This window comes from Triplophysa dalaica, chromosome 15 (genome assembly GCF_015846415.1).
Source record: "Triplophysa dalaica isolate WHDGS20190420 chromosome 15, ASM1584641v1, whole genome shotgun sequence".
In the NCBI taxonomy this organism is placed as follows: Eukaryota; Metazoa; Chordata; class Actinopteri; order Cypriniformes; family Nemacheilidae; genus Triplophysa; species Triplophysa dalaica.
The window spans coordinates 4,085,918-4,106,494 of NC_079556.1; the positions used below are offsets into that span (position 1 = coordinate 4,085,918).

The 20,577-nt window shown below is 38.5% G+C and overlaps 1 protein-coding gene across 1 annotated transcript in view; it reads right to left on the reverse strand.

The window, feature by feature from the left end:
* adck1 (aarF domain containing kinase 1) overlaps positions 1-20,577 on the reverse strand; it is a 90,559-nt gene that overhangs the window by 20,245 nt on the left and 49,737 nt on the right. Inside the window, exons 7-9 of the mRNA XM_056767998.1 lie at positions 18,927-19,043; positions 3,795-3,944; positions 2,790-2,987 (exon numbers count right to left, since the gene is read on the reverse strand). Coding sequence (XP_056623976.1) covers positions 2,790-2,987; positions 3,795-3,944; positions 18,927-19,043 — 465 coding nt within the window. The remainder of the gene's footprint in view (positions 1-2,789; positions 2,988-3,794; positions 3,945-18,926; positions 19,044-20,577) is intronic.

Below are 20,577 nucleotides of genomic sequence, written 5' to 3' on the forward strand. Positions count from 1 at the left end.
CTAGTCGGTGTAAGTCAGAGACTCTCAGTTTATAAGCATTAGAAATAACATTTGTCAGACCTGTACAACCTGTGCAAAGAGCGTGCAGTAAAACAGACAGTGAAAAACGTCTCTGTCTCTTTGGCTGAAACCCTGTCCAGTAGCTGCGTAACAATGCAACTTTTCATCCTAAATAGCCTCCTGGCGGAATAAGGACCTATAGGTTCTTGAAGCCACGAATCATGAGAAAAGTGTAAGACAATAGCTAGATTAGGCTGAAAAAAGACAACATCAGAGACAAAGAAAATTCTGCATTCTGAAATGACTGGGTGCGCAAGTAGACAAGTGTCGAGTATGACTCAACTGAAACAATAAACCATCACGAACTTCTAAAACCTTTTCCACTGAATTAAAAAAAATGCTTAATCAATCCAAAAGTGACAATGGATGCAAATTCACAACCTGACAATATTCAATGCGTGGATTTACTCTGTGGTTAGAATCACATCCTTTGTTTTAGAATAATAAAAAAGATAGCATAAAATATATTACACCACTGGTTTAGTCAAAGTAAACCAACATAAATACGTCATTGCTCTATGAGTTTAAGTTAATGTCACATAAACAACAGTATATAAAACTTTCTATAGCTGAAGTTGTGTAGCACAACACTAAAAATGAAAAAGCTGTGAGTAGCTGTTTTATGAATAATTGCGAAAAAACAATAAAAGTTTGTGTTTACATATTATATATAATATATATTATATATGTATAGCTCCGTACTCCGCACATAATTAATATATTAATAATTTATAATTAAGAAAAATATTACATGTAAAAATAAATACATGTCTTGTATATATAAATAAAATGTAAATATTTCCTAAATATAAACAAGTATATTTACGTGTTTATGTTTATAAATACAAAATAAAACTGCACAGACATATAATATGTAAATAAAAACTTTTTCAACAGCCCTCGCTGCGAGTTCAATTTTCACAGAAGACTATAATAAAACGCCTACCTTTTAAGAACTGTCACTTTGACTAAGAGTCTGCAAAATGTATTCAAGTTCTTCATGCAGATCTTTCCTATAAATTATAAATAACTGTTACTTGCGGTCTGAATTCACTACACAAATTATCACCCCGAACAAAACTCTGGATGTACAAGGTATATTCTTTTACATCACAACACAACCGCAATTCTTTGTCTTCCTTTCCAGAACGTCAAAAGCATTGAGCTGTTGTTGCCGTTTTTCCCACCCATTATTCTGTGCTGGCAATACAATATGTTCTTATCTCTCCATTCTTATGCAAATGAGGCAGCATCCCTTTCTGCAAATGCCACAGCTGTACATGTGAAATCAGCCTTTATAACCGACTGTAATTATGGAAGACCAGACTACTTCAAAACAACCTCGTAATTTGATGATGTCGGTAAGAGAAACTGCAGCTTAGGAAGAAAGAGAAGGAGAAGGAAAGAGCAACTATGCCCTGGCAAAAAAGCACATCCAACATAAGTGGTCATGGACCGGCCCATAATTATCCCTGCAAAGGCTTGTGGGTAATGAATCTACAAAGAAAAGCCACCTGCAGGAAAGAGCTCTCAAATGCCACACGCTGACACGACTGACTAAATAGGCTTAAGTGGAACGGCTCCTGAAACCGATGTGAATCTGAAAACAAGCAACTTGGACAACAGTCAAGTGTTTTTAACAGTGTCTGCTGCTCTATCCTCTTTGGTTTTGTGAAATTAGATGCAAAATTAAAGTTTCCCAGCTTCAATACAAACAACGAATGGCATCTCTACACATTAAAGCATAAAATGTTATGTCCTGATGAAATGCACTTGTACAGCCCAAGCTGTTTTACGTCCTGTAAAGTGTTATGTAATACAAATATAAATAAATGTCCCTGACACCCTCCAGATGGCCAAACCACACCACAGTTGCCAGCTCCGGCCACGGCACGACAAGCCAGACTAAGAGACCTTTGACCACCCCCGCACTGACCCGACACCAGTGCTCTGACTACAGGGTCACCACGCCCGCCACCTGGACAGTTAGATGTGCGGTTTCAATGAACGCACTGGAAAACTTCTTGTTATGGTTAACAGGTGTGATTTGTGGTTGCTTTGTGACTACTAAACAGTGAGACGGTATAAAACATTAATTGTTCTTCAAAACCTTTTTAAGTATTGCCTGTAGACGGAAGGATAAATATAATGCTATGTTGTTTTACTAGGTCATTGCCTGTTTCTGTTAACTTTATATTAATAAACATTTTATATTATAAATATTACATAAAGAGGAAAGTTTGCATCAACAATCTAATGTGAACACTAAACAAAACCAAAATACACGACCAGTCAAAAATGGTGACAGGCTTGACTGAATTTATTAAACCTTTTTTTGCTTGTTTATTTTTTAAGACTAGTGCCTAAATGCTATATAAAAATCATTTATTAAAAAAAAATATAACAAAAAAATATAACAATTTTGTTTTGAACATAAGTATTTTTATGAGGTAAGCTTCGCAGGAAATGTCAACATCATTTGACTTCAACCCACATAAAGATAAGTATGTGAACTAACCAGCAATTTTGTTGCAAAAACAGAGACAGTGAGAGTTGCAGATTTAAATATATATATATATATATATATATATATATATATATATATATATATATATATATATATTAAAAATACATTTATTAGTTTAGGTCAAGTTGTGTTCAAACTTTTGACTGGTAGTGTCAAATATCCACACCTACAAGCCTCATCATTGAACACTAGAGATCATTACCTCCGATTGAGTGACAGGGGACTGACTGATGCCATCGTTCACTGACTTCCAAGAGCGTCCGGTGAGGACACACGCAAATAGAGGGTAGAGATCTCCTGCACTTAATCGCCTGCTGTAACGCTCGATGCCCTTCATATCTCCCCTTATCAAACTCTGCCACAACTTGCAGTAGTTCAGCCTGAAGTCCTGCTTCAGCACCTTGGACAGGGACAGAAATGTTTCAGCGTTAGCATTGAGCTTTTAAATAAATAAAATGCAGTTGAAATAAAATATGTTGTTTATTTTCTTCTTGCTTTAGCTTTAATTCCACTTGTAAACATGGCTTGGTAAACTACAATTACTGTTTCTTTACGAAAATGTTCTCTCATTTGTCGGTTTGGATAAAAGCATCTGCAAAATAAATAAATGTACAATTCAAGTATGTAAGTGTCTGTACGTGACATAAGCTAGAATAGTTGATAGCATTTTAATAATGAAAAATCCTTTAATAATCCAACAATGTTAGCTCTGAAGAGTCAGATGTCTTGAACTGAATGTTTGATTGTGTTTTTTCCATTTATATTCATTTAGAGTTTGTTGTTGTTGGCATTACAGAAAGATGGGATTACTTGATAGTTGCTGAAATGATGTTTTGCGCAACTCAATAACAAATTCTCCAAATGTGAAAGACAAATCCCTCACTGAGATAAAGAGAACTCATTGAAACATTGCTAGGACTGCACCATTTCAATCAATTACTGTAGAGACAGCCCATTATACAGGGGGGTACAAAAATGTGTAGCATTACTTGGGCCTGGCTTGGGTCTGTGTGTTTGCATATCTGTTTGTGGTAGGAATACTGGAAAAGTGCAGTTTCTAAAACAAACCACTGCTTTAGGGACACTCAAATAAAACACTTTCAGTTTGCGATAGCGCATACAGGCTCGGCCCAAGAGCCGGCGGGTGAATAATGAGGTGTAATAAGTGATGAATCTGATTCTGCGCCGGCCTAAGCCGATGTCTTACCTGATACAGACCGTGATCGAGTAACACAATTTCCGTCTTATTGCTCTCAGGACCTTTCCGAACCAGCACGTTGCCAGGGTGAGGATCACAGTGCACAAAACCGTGGACGAATATCATCTCACTGTACATCTTGCCCAAGTTCTGGGAGATCTGATCAAATGAGAAAATGAAAAAGATAAAAATTATTTGTATTCAATATGAGATTATTTAAATAGAATACTACTAAACATTAAGCCATTGTGCTTGTGCCAGATATACAACTCATGCCGGTAAAAAGACAAAAAAAGACTTGACGGGTTTTCCCCTTTTTTTGTCAAGCATTGAAATATTACTGTACGTCAGCTGAATTGTCCACTTATACGAGCTGATAAGTCCTTCCTGACCTCCCCAATATGGTGTAAATAATGAAAACCCTTAAAGGGACAGTTCACCCAAAACTACACATTCTGTCATCATTTACTCCCCCTCTTGTCATTTAAAACCTGTATGACTTTCTTCTGCACAACAAAAAAGAAGATATTTAGAAGAATTTTCGTCACCGAAACAACGGCGGTATCCATCCACTTCTATTGTATACACACAAAACCAATGTAAGTCAATGGGTTCCGCCATTGTTCGGTTAATTTCTTATTTGGGTGAACTATCCCTTTAATGTGGCATCTATACATGTTCGGGTACACTATTAAACAAAATTAATGTACAAGCAGAAACCAAAACACAAGGCTACAAACCCTTCAAAAGCCACAAAGAATATACAACGTAAATAATAACAACATGACTACATAGGCCCTGATTTCAAGCAAATCAGGAGTCCGTTTATCATCACGTACAGCGTTTGGCTGAAGACTCCAAGATGAGAAAGTATTTATTATAAAACAACCCCCAATGCAATTATTCCACCCACACTGGGTCTTTGAAGATAAGTTGTGATAATCATCACCCCTCAGTGTGTTATAATGCAGACAGTCAGTGTGAAGTAGAATGAGAAATATCATTGTGTTGCACAGAGAACAAGCGTCTACTCAAACTCCTCTGTCTGAAGCCTAAAGTTCAGCCCAATGAACAGTATTATGTTACTTCATTTCAATAATACATGTATACCAGAGGCAACTGAAGCTCTTAATGGACTAGTCTATTTATTTAACATTTCATACACAATGGTAATTCAAAATGCACACAAAGGGTTGGTAAAGGCAGCGTTTTCAATGAATCCTAAATAGTACAATTTCTAAAACAGATTTTGATCAATTTGGCCATTAAAGGACTAGTTCACTTTAAAATAAGCCCCCCTTGACTTTCCATAGTAGGAATAAAAATGACTATTGAAAGTCAATGGGGGCTTAATTTGAAGTGAACTATTCCTTTGAATAAATTATTTCAAATTTTTCTCATCCAGTTCCTTTGCAGTCTACAGCTCTGCTTACTTGTATGTGGTAGTAATGTGATGATGTGGCTCAAACCAATAGGTTTTTTAATGGGAACGGATGTTTGGCGAGTCACACATTAAGCATGCATAAATGTATCCGCTTGTGCAACTGTGATTCATTGTATTTTTTTATTTAAGTTTTGAGGTTGTCATCCTTGAGAGAGTGGTGATCTACACCAATGATGTCATCCAAAATGTGAAACAATGAAAGGCTGTGTGACTCAGACACAAGACTGGCTGCTCCGAGCTATCTGAATCACCAAAGCTGTGTGAATGCCAAAGCACTGAAGAAAAATAAAAAAGCAATGCAAACATTTACTTAATATTTACATCGTAAATGAAGCCCAGACTGTTCATATCAATGACATAAAGACATATTTGGATCAGTAACTTGCTTTGTTTTTGCAAAGCTAAATCCTAAAAAGAATTTTTTAGGATTTAAACAGCATATCTTCTCATGTGTGTGCATTTATTTATATTTACACAACCTAAGCAAAGTATGCAGAAAGGTCATGTACTCACTAACTTACCCAAAGCTCACAGTAATAATCACTACACTAAGAGCAATGCATCCTGGGATGGCGGTGGATCCCCGAAGGCCTGATTGGGCATGCAGAGACGGCGAGAGGAGGTTTAGTATGCTAATAAACACTTCGGGATGCGGCGGATGAGAAGCTCATCAACCGTGCCCTTGGAGGGAAGACGCAGATGAATATCCCCGGGCAGGGCGCCACGCGAAGGGTATGCAAAAGGCAGATTAAGAGAAGTTTATGTGGACCAAAGTGAACTTGACGCTATGGTTAAGGGTACTTAACAGTGAAGTCAAGAGATTTAAAACGCCAAGCTTCGTGATGATATACATTGTCATGAAGAAGAATAGATAATTGTAATCTATCTCCTCTTTCGAGGAAATTATGATCCAGAAAATGTCATCGGGATCTGTGAACCCTAACTGGTGGGCAAGAGGCCATCGCAACAACAAATATTTGTCATTGATTGAAGAGCGCGCCAATGAAGTGCAAAATTAGCCCGCAGTGTGGCGAATAAATGTTCCGTCTATCTCCCAATCCCTTCTCTCTCCTTGAACCTGTGCCGACTTTCCAGGACCCATCTCTAATCTCTTTTTCCACTGGTGGAGGAATGCATGCAGGGAATAAATCATATTTTCTGTCCCCTTTCACCAAACTGATGATTCGGTTTCCCTGACAACTTCACCAGCGCTGAATCCCAAAGATGCAGGAGGAAAAGAGGAGGGGGCATTCCTGACATCAGCCAACACGCACATCCACCTCAGACGTGTGTTGTTGTATTGCGGAGAGAGAGAGGGCTGGTGCAGCCGTCACACGTACATGCGGTCGGAATGACTCAGCGCAGGACTCCTCTAATGCTGGGGTCTTTCTTTTAGAAGAACCCTCCGCTCACGCGTCCGTCGCATGCTACTCCAGGGGGTGAGAGGTAACAGCAAGCTAAAAATAATTTTCAGATATAGTCTCGGACTAAAACTACAAATAGATATATTGTTGTTAATATTGTTTCTTATTACTTTCCCCATTTGGTTACAGTAGAAAAATACTGAAATTTTACACGCAAATGGTTATTGGCTTTCATTGACCAACTGAGCTATTTTAATTCTGTTTTATTGATGGTTACAGCTATAATCAGTGGAAAATATATTTGTATTTAAACCTCACACGGTCTGTGTCATTGGTCTATCCAAAGTAATGTACCACTCGCATAGTAGGTAAACGTAGGATTTAAAGTGATAGTTAAAATTCTGTCTTCATTTACTCACCCTCTTGTTGTTTTAAACCTGTATGATTTTCTTTATTCTGCAGAACACAAAAGACAATATTCAAGAATGTTGTTAACTGGCACCCTTTCACTTGCATTGGTTTCGTGTCCACGGAAGTGAATAGGTACCGGCGTTGCTCAGTTATCAACTTTCTTTAAAATATCTTCTTTTGTGTTCTGCGAAAGAAGGTCATACAGGTCTAAAATGACAAGAGGGTGAGCAAATGATGACAGAATATATTTTGGTAATTTTTTGGGTGAACTATGATTAAAAAAATGTATACTTGAATAGTTACTTATGAGAATTTTTGGAAATGGCCTTATCAAGTACCATTCATGATAAGACAACAAACCTCCCAGTTTTTCTCAATGTGAGCGTGTAGAATTTAACTATAGTACTATAGTACAACGCTGGAACACGTGGGGCGCTCATCTAGCCTGTGGATCAGGAACAGGACAGCTCCTTTCAAAAGCATGCTAAAAATAGACAGCGCAGAAAAAGTGAGACTTGAGACGAGGCAGGTACAGGCAATCATCACTGCGCGTGCTCCGTCTTCCTTTTAAAGTCACCTTCGCATTCGTTTGAGGATGCGCCTCGTGTCACAGGACGAAAAGAAAACACATGGCAGAGAGCCTCTATTTGGGCAGAGAATAAGAAATAGAGACGAATAAGAAAGCTGTGCCTGTGGGTAAGCTGGGTCGAGCCCTTATTCTAGCTAACGCTGCAGAATGCGTCACATGACCATATATTTAGAAATAAACGTTGTTTACAAATGCTTGTGATGACATGAAAAACATGGTCAAATTTATAAATAAATACATAGGAGAATATACATATACAGTAGTAAAATTGTATTTTATAAATAATAAATATAGTAATAAAAATTATATTTACAGTTATAGAGATAAGATGTGTCATATCAGGTGTATTTTATTATTAAAATATATATGAAATAGTAATGGATACTGTCTACTCAAGTGGACATCTGAAAATCTCTTTAAAAAAAGTTGAAATCTTGTAAAATAAATAAATAAATAAATTCAAGCATGATAGGGTGAAAATATTCGGATTAATAAACATCCTAGCTGTTTTAATAATAACATTCTAGACAACAACAAAAAGCGGCACATCTTACCCCACTCTCCCCCAACGTGTGCATGTATTATCATCATTGAAGACGACGACCGCGTGGATGATGTCTACCTGAGCATTAGCTGAACACAGCTGGCCTGTCGCATCGCTCTAGATTGAATTTTTTCAGAAGGGATGATGCAATTACTCCTACAGGAGCTCTTGACACAGAATAAAAACTCTCCATATGGACCTCTTCTGCCAGCCGAGTGAATATCACGGCATTGTGGCATGGCACAACGGCAAGGGACAAGCAGACAGATAAAAAACACCTCAAAATCACTCTCCTTTTCACTATCTGGAATAACCAGATGGTTGTGCGGAAAAGCGGGAGTGTTATAGATGATTCACAAAATAAAGGCTATTTCTGTCCTATGACATGTCTTAAAAAAATGTAAAGCCTGCAGAGAGAATAAAAATCAGTGGGAAGAGACAACGGCAACAAAGAGCTCAGGGCTGCGTTTCCCAAAAGCATCTTAACCTTAAATTGAACCATTTAACTTAGAAGGATTGTCACCAATGGAGCTACGATCAACGTAGGCTTACGATACTTTTGGGAAACGCAGCCCAGATTAGGTGTGGTTAAACTGTTTCCAGATCATTGGTCTGTGATGCTTATAATCTCAAAAACTCAAACAACTACTCCTTAATATCTCATCCTTTCTGGATGACCAACCAACAATTCACCCTTGTGCAAAGCACCCTGACAAATACTCAATCATAGAGACGTTTCACAAAACGTTGAGCTATGTTACTCCAATCCAACGATATGCGCAACAGGTTGCTTCTTCTTATTAACAGAGACGATCTACAGTGAATGTCACTGGGTTTGCATCTAAAGCAGATATATTTAAATCTTTCTGTTTTAATCTTGATCCTGCGTTGATCAATACCAGGCAGGACACAGAAAGAAGCTTTTAACAAAGCGAAGCACTAAATCTAATGAGCTGCTCTCAGAGGTTGGCACGCGGGCAGCTGAACTGGCAGATCTCAGAGGTAGATAAGAACGTCCGCCCCAGTGGCATCTTTAATCTCTCCCTCCACAACCCTGCGACACACCTCTTATAATGTCTCTGACAAATGCTTTTTATTACCGGTGAGTCGAACTTCATCTCTGGTGTTTTGAGATTAACAGAATGTTTATTCATCAATGAGTAAAAGAGTAAAACGCGCTCGCTGTCTACGGTTTCAGCTCCAACACACTCTCTCTATCTCTCTCCGGTATCTGGATGAGTACAATGTTAAAGCAGTTCTGGATAAACTATGACGCTCAAAACTGCTCCGTCACACAGCTAATATTACGACAACAACATATCTTGACAGTTGGGTTAGTGTTGGTAAAGTTACTCTAAAAAAGTAATTAATTACTAGTTACTAATTACATATTCAATAGTGGGATTAGATTACTGTTCAAATGACTTTCCCCAAAAAGTATTTAGTTACTTATTACTAATTACTTTCCTTACATCAACATTGATTAGTTAAGTGATTCTGGTCCTGACGCGTTTCTGCTGGATGGTCTTTCTAATATTAACACAGATCCTAGCTCCTGCCTGACTTTTATCCTTCTTTCTACAATAAAAATCCACAGACCTTTTCATTTTATGTAATAAATAAGACATCGCTCTTTCGACAGTCTTTCTAATGCCCGCAAAATGTCTTCCCTGCGTCAACATGAGATCGACATATTGTTGTAAAGTGGTGTCCACCGTCAAGTATGGACTTAGCGATTCGGTGCAAATGCATACTACAACGCTAGTGGGCGCTGTTAATCAGGAACTGCCCCTTTAATAGACAAAAATTATAATAAATCACCACCAAACTACCGTAAATCATCACTGGTGTGAAAACAAATCATACTCAAACATATGAATGAGCACAAATTTATCCGAATCAGCAAATTTGTAAAATTGTTAGAAATTGCTGTGAGATTGTGTTGGAAGTTCTTGTTGATTGGTTACCAATACTCTTCAAAATATATTCTTTTGTGTTCTGCAGAAGAAAGTAATAATGAAAGAATTATTGGTGAACTATCCCTTATAGCCAATAGTAACAGTGATATCACTATCAAGTCCCACCATTCATTACAAAACATGCCAGCCATGACGGTTCCCCTATTGAAGCCCCCTATACAGTTCATACCTGCTGACATCATATATGACATCACGTCTGACTGACTGATCGATACATGCAATTTGTGACTAAACTTTCAAGGTGGCTCTCAGTGTTCAGTTATCAGCCCGGGATGAGCGTCAGGTACTGAGAGGAGTGTTTGTTTCAATCTGCAGCCATGTCATCCAGTCTAAGACAAGCTGTCTTCTTTAATATCTCACCTCCGCCGCGCTTGTCAGCAGGGATTTCCTGTTAGGACGCCTCTGTTTGACCTAAATACTGACAACCGCAACACATGCAGCGAGACGAGAAACGGCTAGTTTCCGGCACCTTGACACCTTCTGGAAAAAAGGAAAAAAGGCCTGCATTCATAATATCAATTATTCAAAGTATCATTACCCGCAATTCCTATTCAACAGCGGGATAAGCTGGCGGAGGCTTTATGTACTGTTAGCGTATAATGCTGTCGACGTGTAGAAACAAGCTTCGCAGTCACCTTAAACAGGACGAGCCAGAGACAGCCAGAGAGCGGCGGAGCCGGCAAGAAGCCCTCCATTACAAGCTGCTAATGCATAACAACACGGAGCATTACCGAGAGGCCGTTTATAGTCTCACATCCCATTAATCAATGACCAATGGGAAAAAGAGCCACCAGCAATGCAAACAATTGATCTCGAAGGGACGGCGTCTTTCAATTATGGTAATTAATTACTTTTCTATTTGTTATCTGGTGGGTTGGACAGGGGTGATGTTGGCGCATGTGTGCGTTTCAGAGAAGGACGCGATTCCTCACTGTCACACTGAAGCGTCATAGTCGAGATGTTTGATTGGATAAGGTGGAAGGAAAAGTGAAAGATGGTCTTTCCTTTAGGTTGTTGATCATTCAGTGAGTATAGACAGTTGGAGGTAACAAGGATGCATGTTTGATACTGTTTAATAAAAAACTATTTAAGAAGTGCGCAATCTAACATTTTAGGAGGTAAAGTGCACATATATCAGTATTTGTGACCCTGGACAACAAAACCAGTCTTATGGGTCAATTTTCGAAATTGAGAGTTTTACATAATCTGAACGCTGAATAAATAAGCTTTCTATTAATGTATTAGTTGTTAGAATAGGACAATATCTGACTGAGATACAACCGTTTAAAACTCGGCAATCTTGTGAGTGCAAAGAAATCTAAATATTGAGAAAATTGCCTTTGAAGTTGTTAATCAGGGGCACTGTGGCAGGACATCCACTCACAAAAATAAAGTTTTTATATATTTAAGGTAGGAAATTTACTAAATATCTACATGGAACATGATCTGTACTTAATATCCTAATGATTTTCGACATAAAAGAAAAAGCGACAATTTTGACCAATACAATGTATTTTTGGCTTTTACTAAAGATGTTCCCGTGCTCCTTAAGACTGGTTTTGTGATCCAGGGTCACATGTGTGTTGCAGAGACCGTACAACCCAAAATTAAAATTTGCTTATCATTCCTTCGTATTATTCCAAACCTGACCTCCATTGTGACATTTCTCATAATTTCTTCTTTTGTGGTCCTGAACACAAAAGTGTTGAACAGAATTTGAATGACAAAGGTGAAGGTTTTTTTGGGTGAACTATACCGTACAGTAAATTGCTTAAATGCTATTTTAGCGCAAACTAAAATAAAACAAGTTGCTTCTGTTAATGACAAACAGGTATGCAAATAACAAAAATTCAAAAGTTTCACTATGTTCAATCAATAATGTAGTCCATCCATTCCATTTTCTACCGCTTATCCGAACTACCTCGGGTCACGGGGAGCCTGTGCCTATCTCAGGAGTCATCGGGCATCAAGGCAGGATACACCCTGGATGGAGTGCCAACCCATCGCAGGCCACACACACTCACTCATTCACTCACGCACTCACACCCTACGGACAATTTTTTCCAGAGATGCCAATCAACCTACCATGCATGTCTTTGGACCAGGGGAGGAAACCGGAGTACCCGGAGGAAACCCCCGAGGCACGGGGAGAACATGCAAACTCCACACACACAAGTCGGAAGCGGGACAATAATGTAGTAAACTACAATATTACACCAATTACATGCTTGCACTACGTTCTAAATAAAACCAAAGCTTTTTCAAATCCTTATCATGTTGTAGTGAATTCGGTGTAAGAGGCAATCTGTGAATGGTCATTGGGTCAATAATGATGGAGATTTCATTGGCCTGGAGGCTGTGATGCCCAAACAACGGACAGTCATCAGTCAGTGTCAAAAAAGCTTAAACAGAGTGAGAACGAAAGAGAGAAACTTAACCCCAGTCACTCATCTCTCACTTAATGCCTTGATAAAAGGTTAAGTACTGTAGTATAATGACAGTATAAGATTTATAAAACTGTACCATAGTACAGACAATGTGTATCATGCCTAAAAATCTATGATATGAATTTCTTACATAGTACGTCTTAAACACTGAGGAGATCATCAAGTGGTTCCAAACAATCTGGGTTTTTGTTTGGGTTGTGTGGATTATGGTATTTCACACCTTATTATTGCGTTAATGACTCTTGGAGACCCACCACATCATTTTAACAAGCCTCAAAACAGAGTTCCTCAGAGGGGACTCAACTTCCTGAGGAATATAATCGAGTTTGAGCCTTTTAATGGTGCAACACTTGACAGCCGGCTTGACTCCAGCTCTGGCTCTGCTCTGTTTGACAGCTGCGTGTCTTCACCTCCTAATTATATACTTCATAATAATCACAAATAATATCAACACACACGTACCCTCTGCCAGACCCAGCGAGTTCTTGTGTGAATGCACTTAATATGACTCAGCGAAACACATTTTTACAAATTAAAAGTCACATCCCATGCCTGTCTCTTTCCCTGTCACTTCAAGTTATATTTAATCTACCCCGGTTCAAGGAAAAGTTTACCCAAAAATGTTAATTCTCCTATCATTTACTCGAATATAACTTTCTATCTTCAGTTGAACACAAACTAAAAATTGCATATTAAAATACAGTCAGGTTATCCTTTAAGCATTTTGTCGTGAAACATATGACGACCAATGTGTAACCACATTTAAACATTTTACCAGATCTCTACGGTTTACATTTTAATTTCGCTAAATACCCAAAATTTTGACATCTGGGATGGCATGAGGGCGAGTAAATTATGACAGATTTTAATCACCAGGTTAAAACTATCAGGTAGGTTTTGGGACAACTGTTTGGCCAATCAATGGAAGACTACGGTGTGTGGAAAATCTATAATATAAATATAATATACATGCATGGCAGTGAAAGAGCAAGCCAAAAAGGCGGAGTGGTATATACAGAGATGTAAAAATGGTCCTCAAGTGTTCATGGGGAAAAAACAGCATCAGGACCAATTCACTGTGCAAGAGCGTCAGAGCAGCATGGATGCTGTAACAGATCCAGGAGCCTCCAGAGACCTCGTAGAGTAGTGAGGGCCTCTCGCAAGACCCCAAAGGCTCATGTGGCTATTTAAAGAGCTCTCAATTCTCTGTGATGTAGAAATCACAGCTAATAGAGTTAATTCCTATCATTGCCTGACCCACAAGAATCGGTCCTCTGGGATTCGACGTAGAGGAAAGATATCCGGAAAGAGGAGGGGTGGGACAGCGTTATCCGTGCAAATGCTCTTACCACACACACAGAAACGCTAAAAATGCACTGATTACCCTTTTCATTTGAGATTGCTTCCTTTTCGCTAATGTGTTGACAAAGATAGGAGCCAAAACCTTTATTCAATGTGCTTAAAAAATATATTTATATACACAGAGTGACTTTCCGTGTTTTTCTTCCTCGACATAACTTCCTCAAATTATTGTCTTCAGATGCTTTGCGAATAAATGGTATTAAAAGGAATTTATTCCAAAAAAAATCAATTAATTAAGATGTCCGGAAACTAATTTGCTTAAAATGTTTAATCGGTTCTTAGCTCTTCGGAAGGACCAGGTATGTACTAGATACACAGTGTCATAGAGAGATTAAAGGAGGGCTGCACATAAGTAAGCCACGCCCACTTATTTACAAACTGTGCTACACACAGAATATAAGAATCTACATCCAAACCCTGGAACTATAAACTTCAAATTCTCAAACATGAAGCCATTGATAATGCTATCAAAACAAAATCATCAGATGTTACTCAAATGTATAATACGCCTTTTAGGGCCCTGATAGCAAAGAAAATCAAATGCTCGGACATTCCAAGCACGTTAGCAGAACACGGAGAAGAGTCCATTCCGGCCATCATCAATCTTGTGATTACTTACAGCTCCCACACAGAAGCTCGCCGATGCCAGAGCCAGTTAATAATTCTATCCGTTTCAGACGTAGACTCCATCATTTATTATGTTCTGTATCTATCTCATCAGCTGTCTAATAACTCTCATCATCATTGGCTAATGCCAACGGCAGTCTTCAGACCTGATAAAACGCTTGGCTACACCGTTCGCTTTATTTACTTTTGTGAGCGTTGTAAAAGCTGGCCAATGTCAAAAGATTAGTGCAGGGTGGGAGCGGCCAAAATGATGTCTGTTATGCTGGGTAATATTACCTCGAGTTTAAATTTTTCCGCTCAAATTTGGATGTAACATGTTACATGCAGTGGATTTATAATGCACTCTTAAGAGAGTTAGAGAGAGAGAGAGAGACCAATGTGCCATATTGGTCATGATTGACAGATTAAGAGGAAGTGACTGACCTCTTTACAGTAAACTGGACATGTAAGGACATACAAGCAAATTACATTTTCCACTTACTATGATGTCACTACAAGGAAAAGAACATCATGTCACTATACATTTAATTACATCACAGTATATGCAAACGGAATCATTTAATGTAATGACATCACACTATGGAACACACCACCACAACATAATATCATTGGATATAGTGACATCATAGTGAGGAAAACAATGGTATCATTGCATTACACAATCATGACATCATAATTTGGAAAATAACAGGATTTTCCATCATATAATCAGTTACCTATATTCCACTCTCTATATTCAATCAGTATTATGTTTTAAAACACTAAACCAAAGCTCTGGTCAATACGAGAATTTCTCATTCTAACATCAGCATATGCTTTGGGAGTCACAAAATCCAATGACAGTATGAAATCTAGATTGGAATTTCACAGAGCTAATTTCCCAAAGGCTCTTTTCCTATTTGCCGGGATTTCCAACCAACAAGCTGAAATGTAATATAGCTTATAAATGAGTGCAGTTTATTATTTAAATGGATTGATATACACTGTTGGATATGAAACATAAAGTATCCCTATTAAAAACAATGACGTTTTAATAATAGTCTGCAAATACATATAAAGATCATGTCACCAATGAACTTTATGTAGTGTATGAAGAAACATCTGTATCATGGCATTTAATGTATTTTTCCATTTCTTTCAGCATAAAGTGCCCCGCTTGCTTTCCATGCATAACCGTGACTGTTTGTACGCTTTAGGGCAGAAAAATATGCGCTCTCTATCGTCTTTAGGTCCCGCTGCTCAAAGGCCCTTCCAGAGAGCAGACTCATTTCCTCCCAGCAGCCCCCAGCACTTCCCCACAGGCTTTGCTAACCACCCACAGCTCTGCTATTTCAAAATAAAGTGTCTTTTTAAGCAAGCGGGCTGCGCTGCCTTTTCAACCTGTTCCAATGAAGTGCGTCTCTTCAGCAAAACCCCATTGAGTGGCCACGTGGCACGCTCGCTAATACCACGATCACTTGCGTTCCCCGAACCTCTAAAACCCTCTTAAAAGCGCTCGGTCGCAACGCCAACACCCTCGCGCGCACGCTTCGCCATTAAAACGAGAGGCGGAAAATATAAGAGGAAGCGTTCGCTAAATTGCTCCACTTCAAATGAGTCTGATGAACCGAGCCCTTTGATTGCATTTCCAGGCCTATGCATACAATTTCTCTTTTAAAACCCGTCCTCATTTGCCACGCCGCACCAGAAAACATCACTTAATCAGCACCGCCCATATCCCAGCCTACTATCTCCAGAAATGACGGTTTAAAGAAAAATGCTCTGGCAGAAGAAATCCGAGCGGTGGCTGTGTGCGACACGGCGTAAAGGGAAATAAATGCCATGTGCACTCGCGTGTACCTGCGTGTGCGTGGGAGAGTGAGAGGGTGTGATAAATGCTTGATGTGCCAATCCACTCTGCGACCGATCGCTCCTCCGGCTTTCAAAGGTGCGCGGTGCCCTTTAAGCACGGCTCGCTGGCTTATGAGGCCGGTTTCTGCCCGTGTTTACCCGTCCGTCAGGCTCACTGATGCCTGGGCGTACCACGATAAGGAAAGGTTGCCGTTTAAAGCTTCAGCAAGCTTTGCAAAACAAACTGGCAGCAAACGCGCATATTAATTCAGTCAGACAAAACAGGCTGGAGGAAATCGAATGACAGAGAGGAACAAACAATGCTGGCGCTAAAATGATCCCATTTACTCATTTAACAAAAGACAGTGGCCGGAGGAGTCTCCCTTTAGCTTGGCTTTTAACTCTCTTACTTTCACAGAGAAGTGATGCAAGTGAAAATAATATACGATATGTGCAATATCATACAGTATGTAGAGATTAGTCAAACAGGACATTACTTTGCTTGTTTAATTAAGACTCGATTCATTTTGGGAAGACAAGACAATTTCTGTCGATATTTAAAACATTTACTACCACACCTCAATTGTTCCCAACCTGTATATTCATTGCTTTGTTCTGTTGAAGATTTCGGAAGAATGTTAGCACTTTTTTGTTCTTGGAGCTCATTGACTACCATAGTAGAACCAAAATAGTTTTTTCTGTTCTGTTGGACACAAAATGAGATATTTTGAAGAATTTAGGGAAGCAAAGAGTTCTGGGGCGCCTTTGACTAGCATTTACATTTTTCCAACTATGGTAGTCAATGGTGTCCCAGAACTGGAAATTACTGGCATTCTCCCAAATATCTTTCTTTGTGTTCACCAGAACAAAGCAATGTATACAGGTTTGGAACAACTTGAGGGGGAGTAAATTAAGACAAAATTTTCATTTTTGGTGAAGCTATCCCTTTAATGTCTTATTTCATTTTGCTGTGGAGTATTTGTATCTTGATTTAAGAAATTTCAAGACATTTGTACTGGAAGGAAATTTCAGGTGACACTTTACAATAATGTTGCATTTGTTTAAAGTAAATGCATTAACTAACATGAACTAACAATAATCAGTTTTTCAGCATTTATCAATATTTGTTTAAGCTAGTTCATGTCAATACAATTATTCACGTTGGTTCATGGCGCATTAACTAACGTTAACAATAACGGCGTTTGATTTCAATAATGTTTTAGTAAATGCTGAAATATACGTGAACTAAGGTTGGTTAATGCTGTAAAAGTTTTGTTAATTGTTAGTTCATGTAACTAATGCATTAACTAATCGTTAACAAATAAAATCTTATTGTTAAGTGTTACAGAATTTCATGTTTCCTAAAAAATCGTAAGAAACGCAATCTATATTATTATATCCACCATTACTGTGATATAAATGACTTATAACATACAATCCTGGTCATATTAACCATACAATGAATACGCTCACATCCTATTAGTTGTAGGTTAAGAAAACGAAAAAGTTAACTTGCGTTTATTTTATTTTATGTTTGTATTTATTATTTTGTACTTATTTCCCAGCCGCACAACAAAAAGATAACTACCCAACTATCTTCAAATAGAAAATGATAATGCCGTCAAAACGTTGATGCAAAATATCCCCTTGCGCACGCGCGCTAGCTTTTCGATCAACAGACCATAAGCATCTGTTTCTCTGTGACTCTCAGGGCCCCACAAGAGCAGTCTCACCTCGCATCACCTCGGCTCTGTCGTCTACCTCGCTTTATCTGTCACTATCCCCTCCCCTGGCCCCGCATAACTACAGATTAGCTAACTCGGCAGCGCCTTCACTTCATTGTGCACAATCTCGCCAACACCTCTTAATGAAGCCTTTGTGTAAAACCCACATTCACCCCAGAACCAGAGTCACCTTAACCAAAGTGGGAAATTAAAAAGGCCCTCGATCTCACCGGCGAGTCCTCGTGCTGACAAAAGCGGCGGAGTAGAATAAATTGCAGCTGCGACGGAAGAACAGTCTGCGATATAAATATGAAAAAGAGCCTGATTTAATTTAGTGCTCATCTGCTAAGGGCTAGAAAAATGAAATGAAATTTGAGAGGCATAATTCATCAAACCAAGCAGCCTCCCTTTCGGTGGTGTCAGAGCCTTTCGGAGCAGGGCAAAGAGAAACGTCTTCAAAAGCTTGCAGAACCCCCGGCATCAAACGCCGTTTGGAACGTGACTGCTTCATTAACATTCCCGAACACTTTTGCATGATGAAATAAACATCAGCGAAGTGAAATTACTCACTAAAGCTATCTTGAGTGCCGGAGTGGTGACTTGTGTGGTTTACTATGCCTTAAGTAGCACTTCTGAGTGGTTATCTCTTGAAATATTTTTAACTTTAGGCCGGTCACGCTGGTCTCCCAAAACATCCAGCTCATAATTTCCCCAAACTCCTGGTAAAAACAAGCTGGAGATCAGCTCAAGACCGCCAAATAAGCTTCTTGGGAATTGAGAGGGTTTTTGAGGAATACAGAGACAAGAGGCGTTATCTTACCTCATTGACATTGATACTATGTTTACTCATGTATTCTCGATCGTTGACCTGACCGCCCTCAGCAAAGTCCATTGTAAGAATACGTTTGGTGGAAAGTTCCCAGTGAATCTTTGGGATCTGCAGAAATAAATAAACAAATTTAAACATCCTTAGCACTCAGTTTTAATCGTTTTTATTTAAAGTGTTTACAAACTGAAAAAATTATAAACATCCTAGTTAATAATCGACATCTACTAAGGTTGACTTAGATGTATCAAATCGCATAAAAAATTACAATCACTTATTTAAAAATCCAACAACATTCGATCAACCTTGTTATCAAACTGATCATTTTCTTGAGTTTTATGAAATATTCCAACAGGCAAAAGTTTTTAAGAGATGTGATAACTTATTACAAAAACGTGCTGTGTTTTTTTGTGTGTAGTTTGTTACACTTGTATAGAACAAGAAAGACCATTTAAATAAACAATATCTTATAAATAAATATGAACTTATATAACAGAATCAAGTTTATTTTGTTGAGTAAATAAATTACAAAGATGTTGCATTCACATGATGTGGCAAATTTGCTTACTTGAAAATCGAATGATTTTTAACCAGGAAAATTCTGGAACATTATAACAAACATCTTCTATTTAAACGCATTTAACCGAGTTATAAATAATAGTGAAAACCATTTAAAAGCGGTTTAAAATCCCAGTGAACTGGAAGTTGCGATCGTTTTTACTTCAGAAAAGGAATTTCAATGGAGGAAATTAGTGGGCGTGGCTTGCGTTTTTCACTGCGAATTGATTGGATGTGTAAAACCAGCTGTTGGCATTGATTTTGAAATAAAACTGGCAGCAGACTGACATTTAAAGGGGAGGAGTTAACGGATGCTCCGGCCAAGCTGTCTAAAGTATATTATTAGAGATGGATAGTCATTTCAAGGTGGACGTGCATTTCTCAGATTTTAACATAAGATTATGAGGGTACATGAATTCTAAAAAGAAAAATGACATTGATAAGCTATTAACTATAAATGCTGCAATATTTCATGAAAAAATAAGAATAGTCATTTTTTATTTCACCGGGACTTTAAAGTTGACATGAAACAATGTATTTTCGTGTAAATTGTGACCTTTATCATTGCAAACACTTCAAGAATGAAAAAGAATGTAGATAAGATTTTTATAAATTGGAAAGCTGGCCATGGGACACCCCTGCGTCAGGAAAGTGAAACAAAATAGTGAACAATTTGTATTTCTGCGTACTGCCCCTTTGACAAAGATCAGCCCCATAATGCTAAAACCTCTTATAGACTGTGCACCATGAGCGAACAGCATTATTGTACCGGCCATATCGAGATTGATCATTCTGCCGTGATGAGAGTCACTATCTGTACTTCCTGTGAGTGACAGGGAAGATGGGTTACCGCAACAGGATTGTATGTAAGGGATAATGCTCCGAATTAGCACTAATCCGCTCATAAAGCTGTTGGACCTGGGTAGCGGTCTGTGACGGTGGAAAGCGAAATTTTTAGGAATCAGATGACCTTCCTCCTCTGTCGCACAGATTCTTGTTCCTCAACGTCGCTGCTTATCAAGCGCTGCAACTTATCAAACTCATTTCAACTTTTCCAAATAATGGGGTGGATTCATGGATTCTCAAC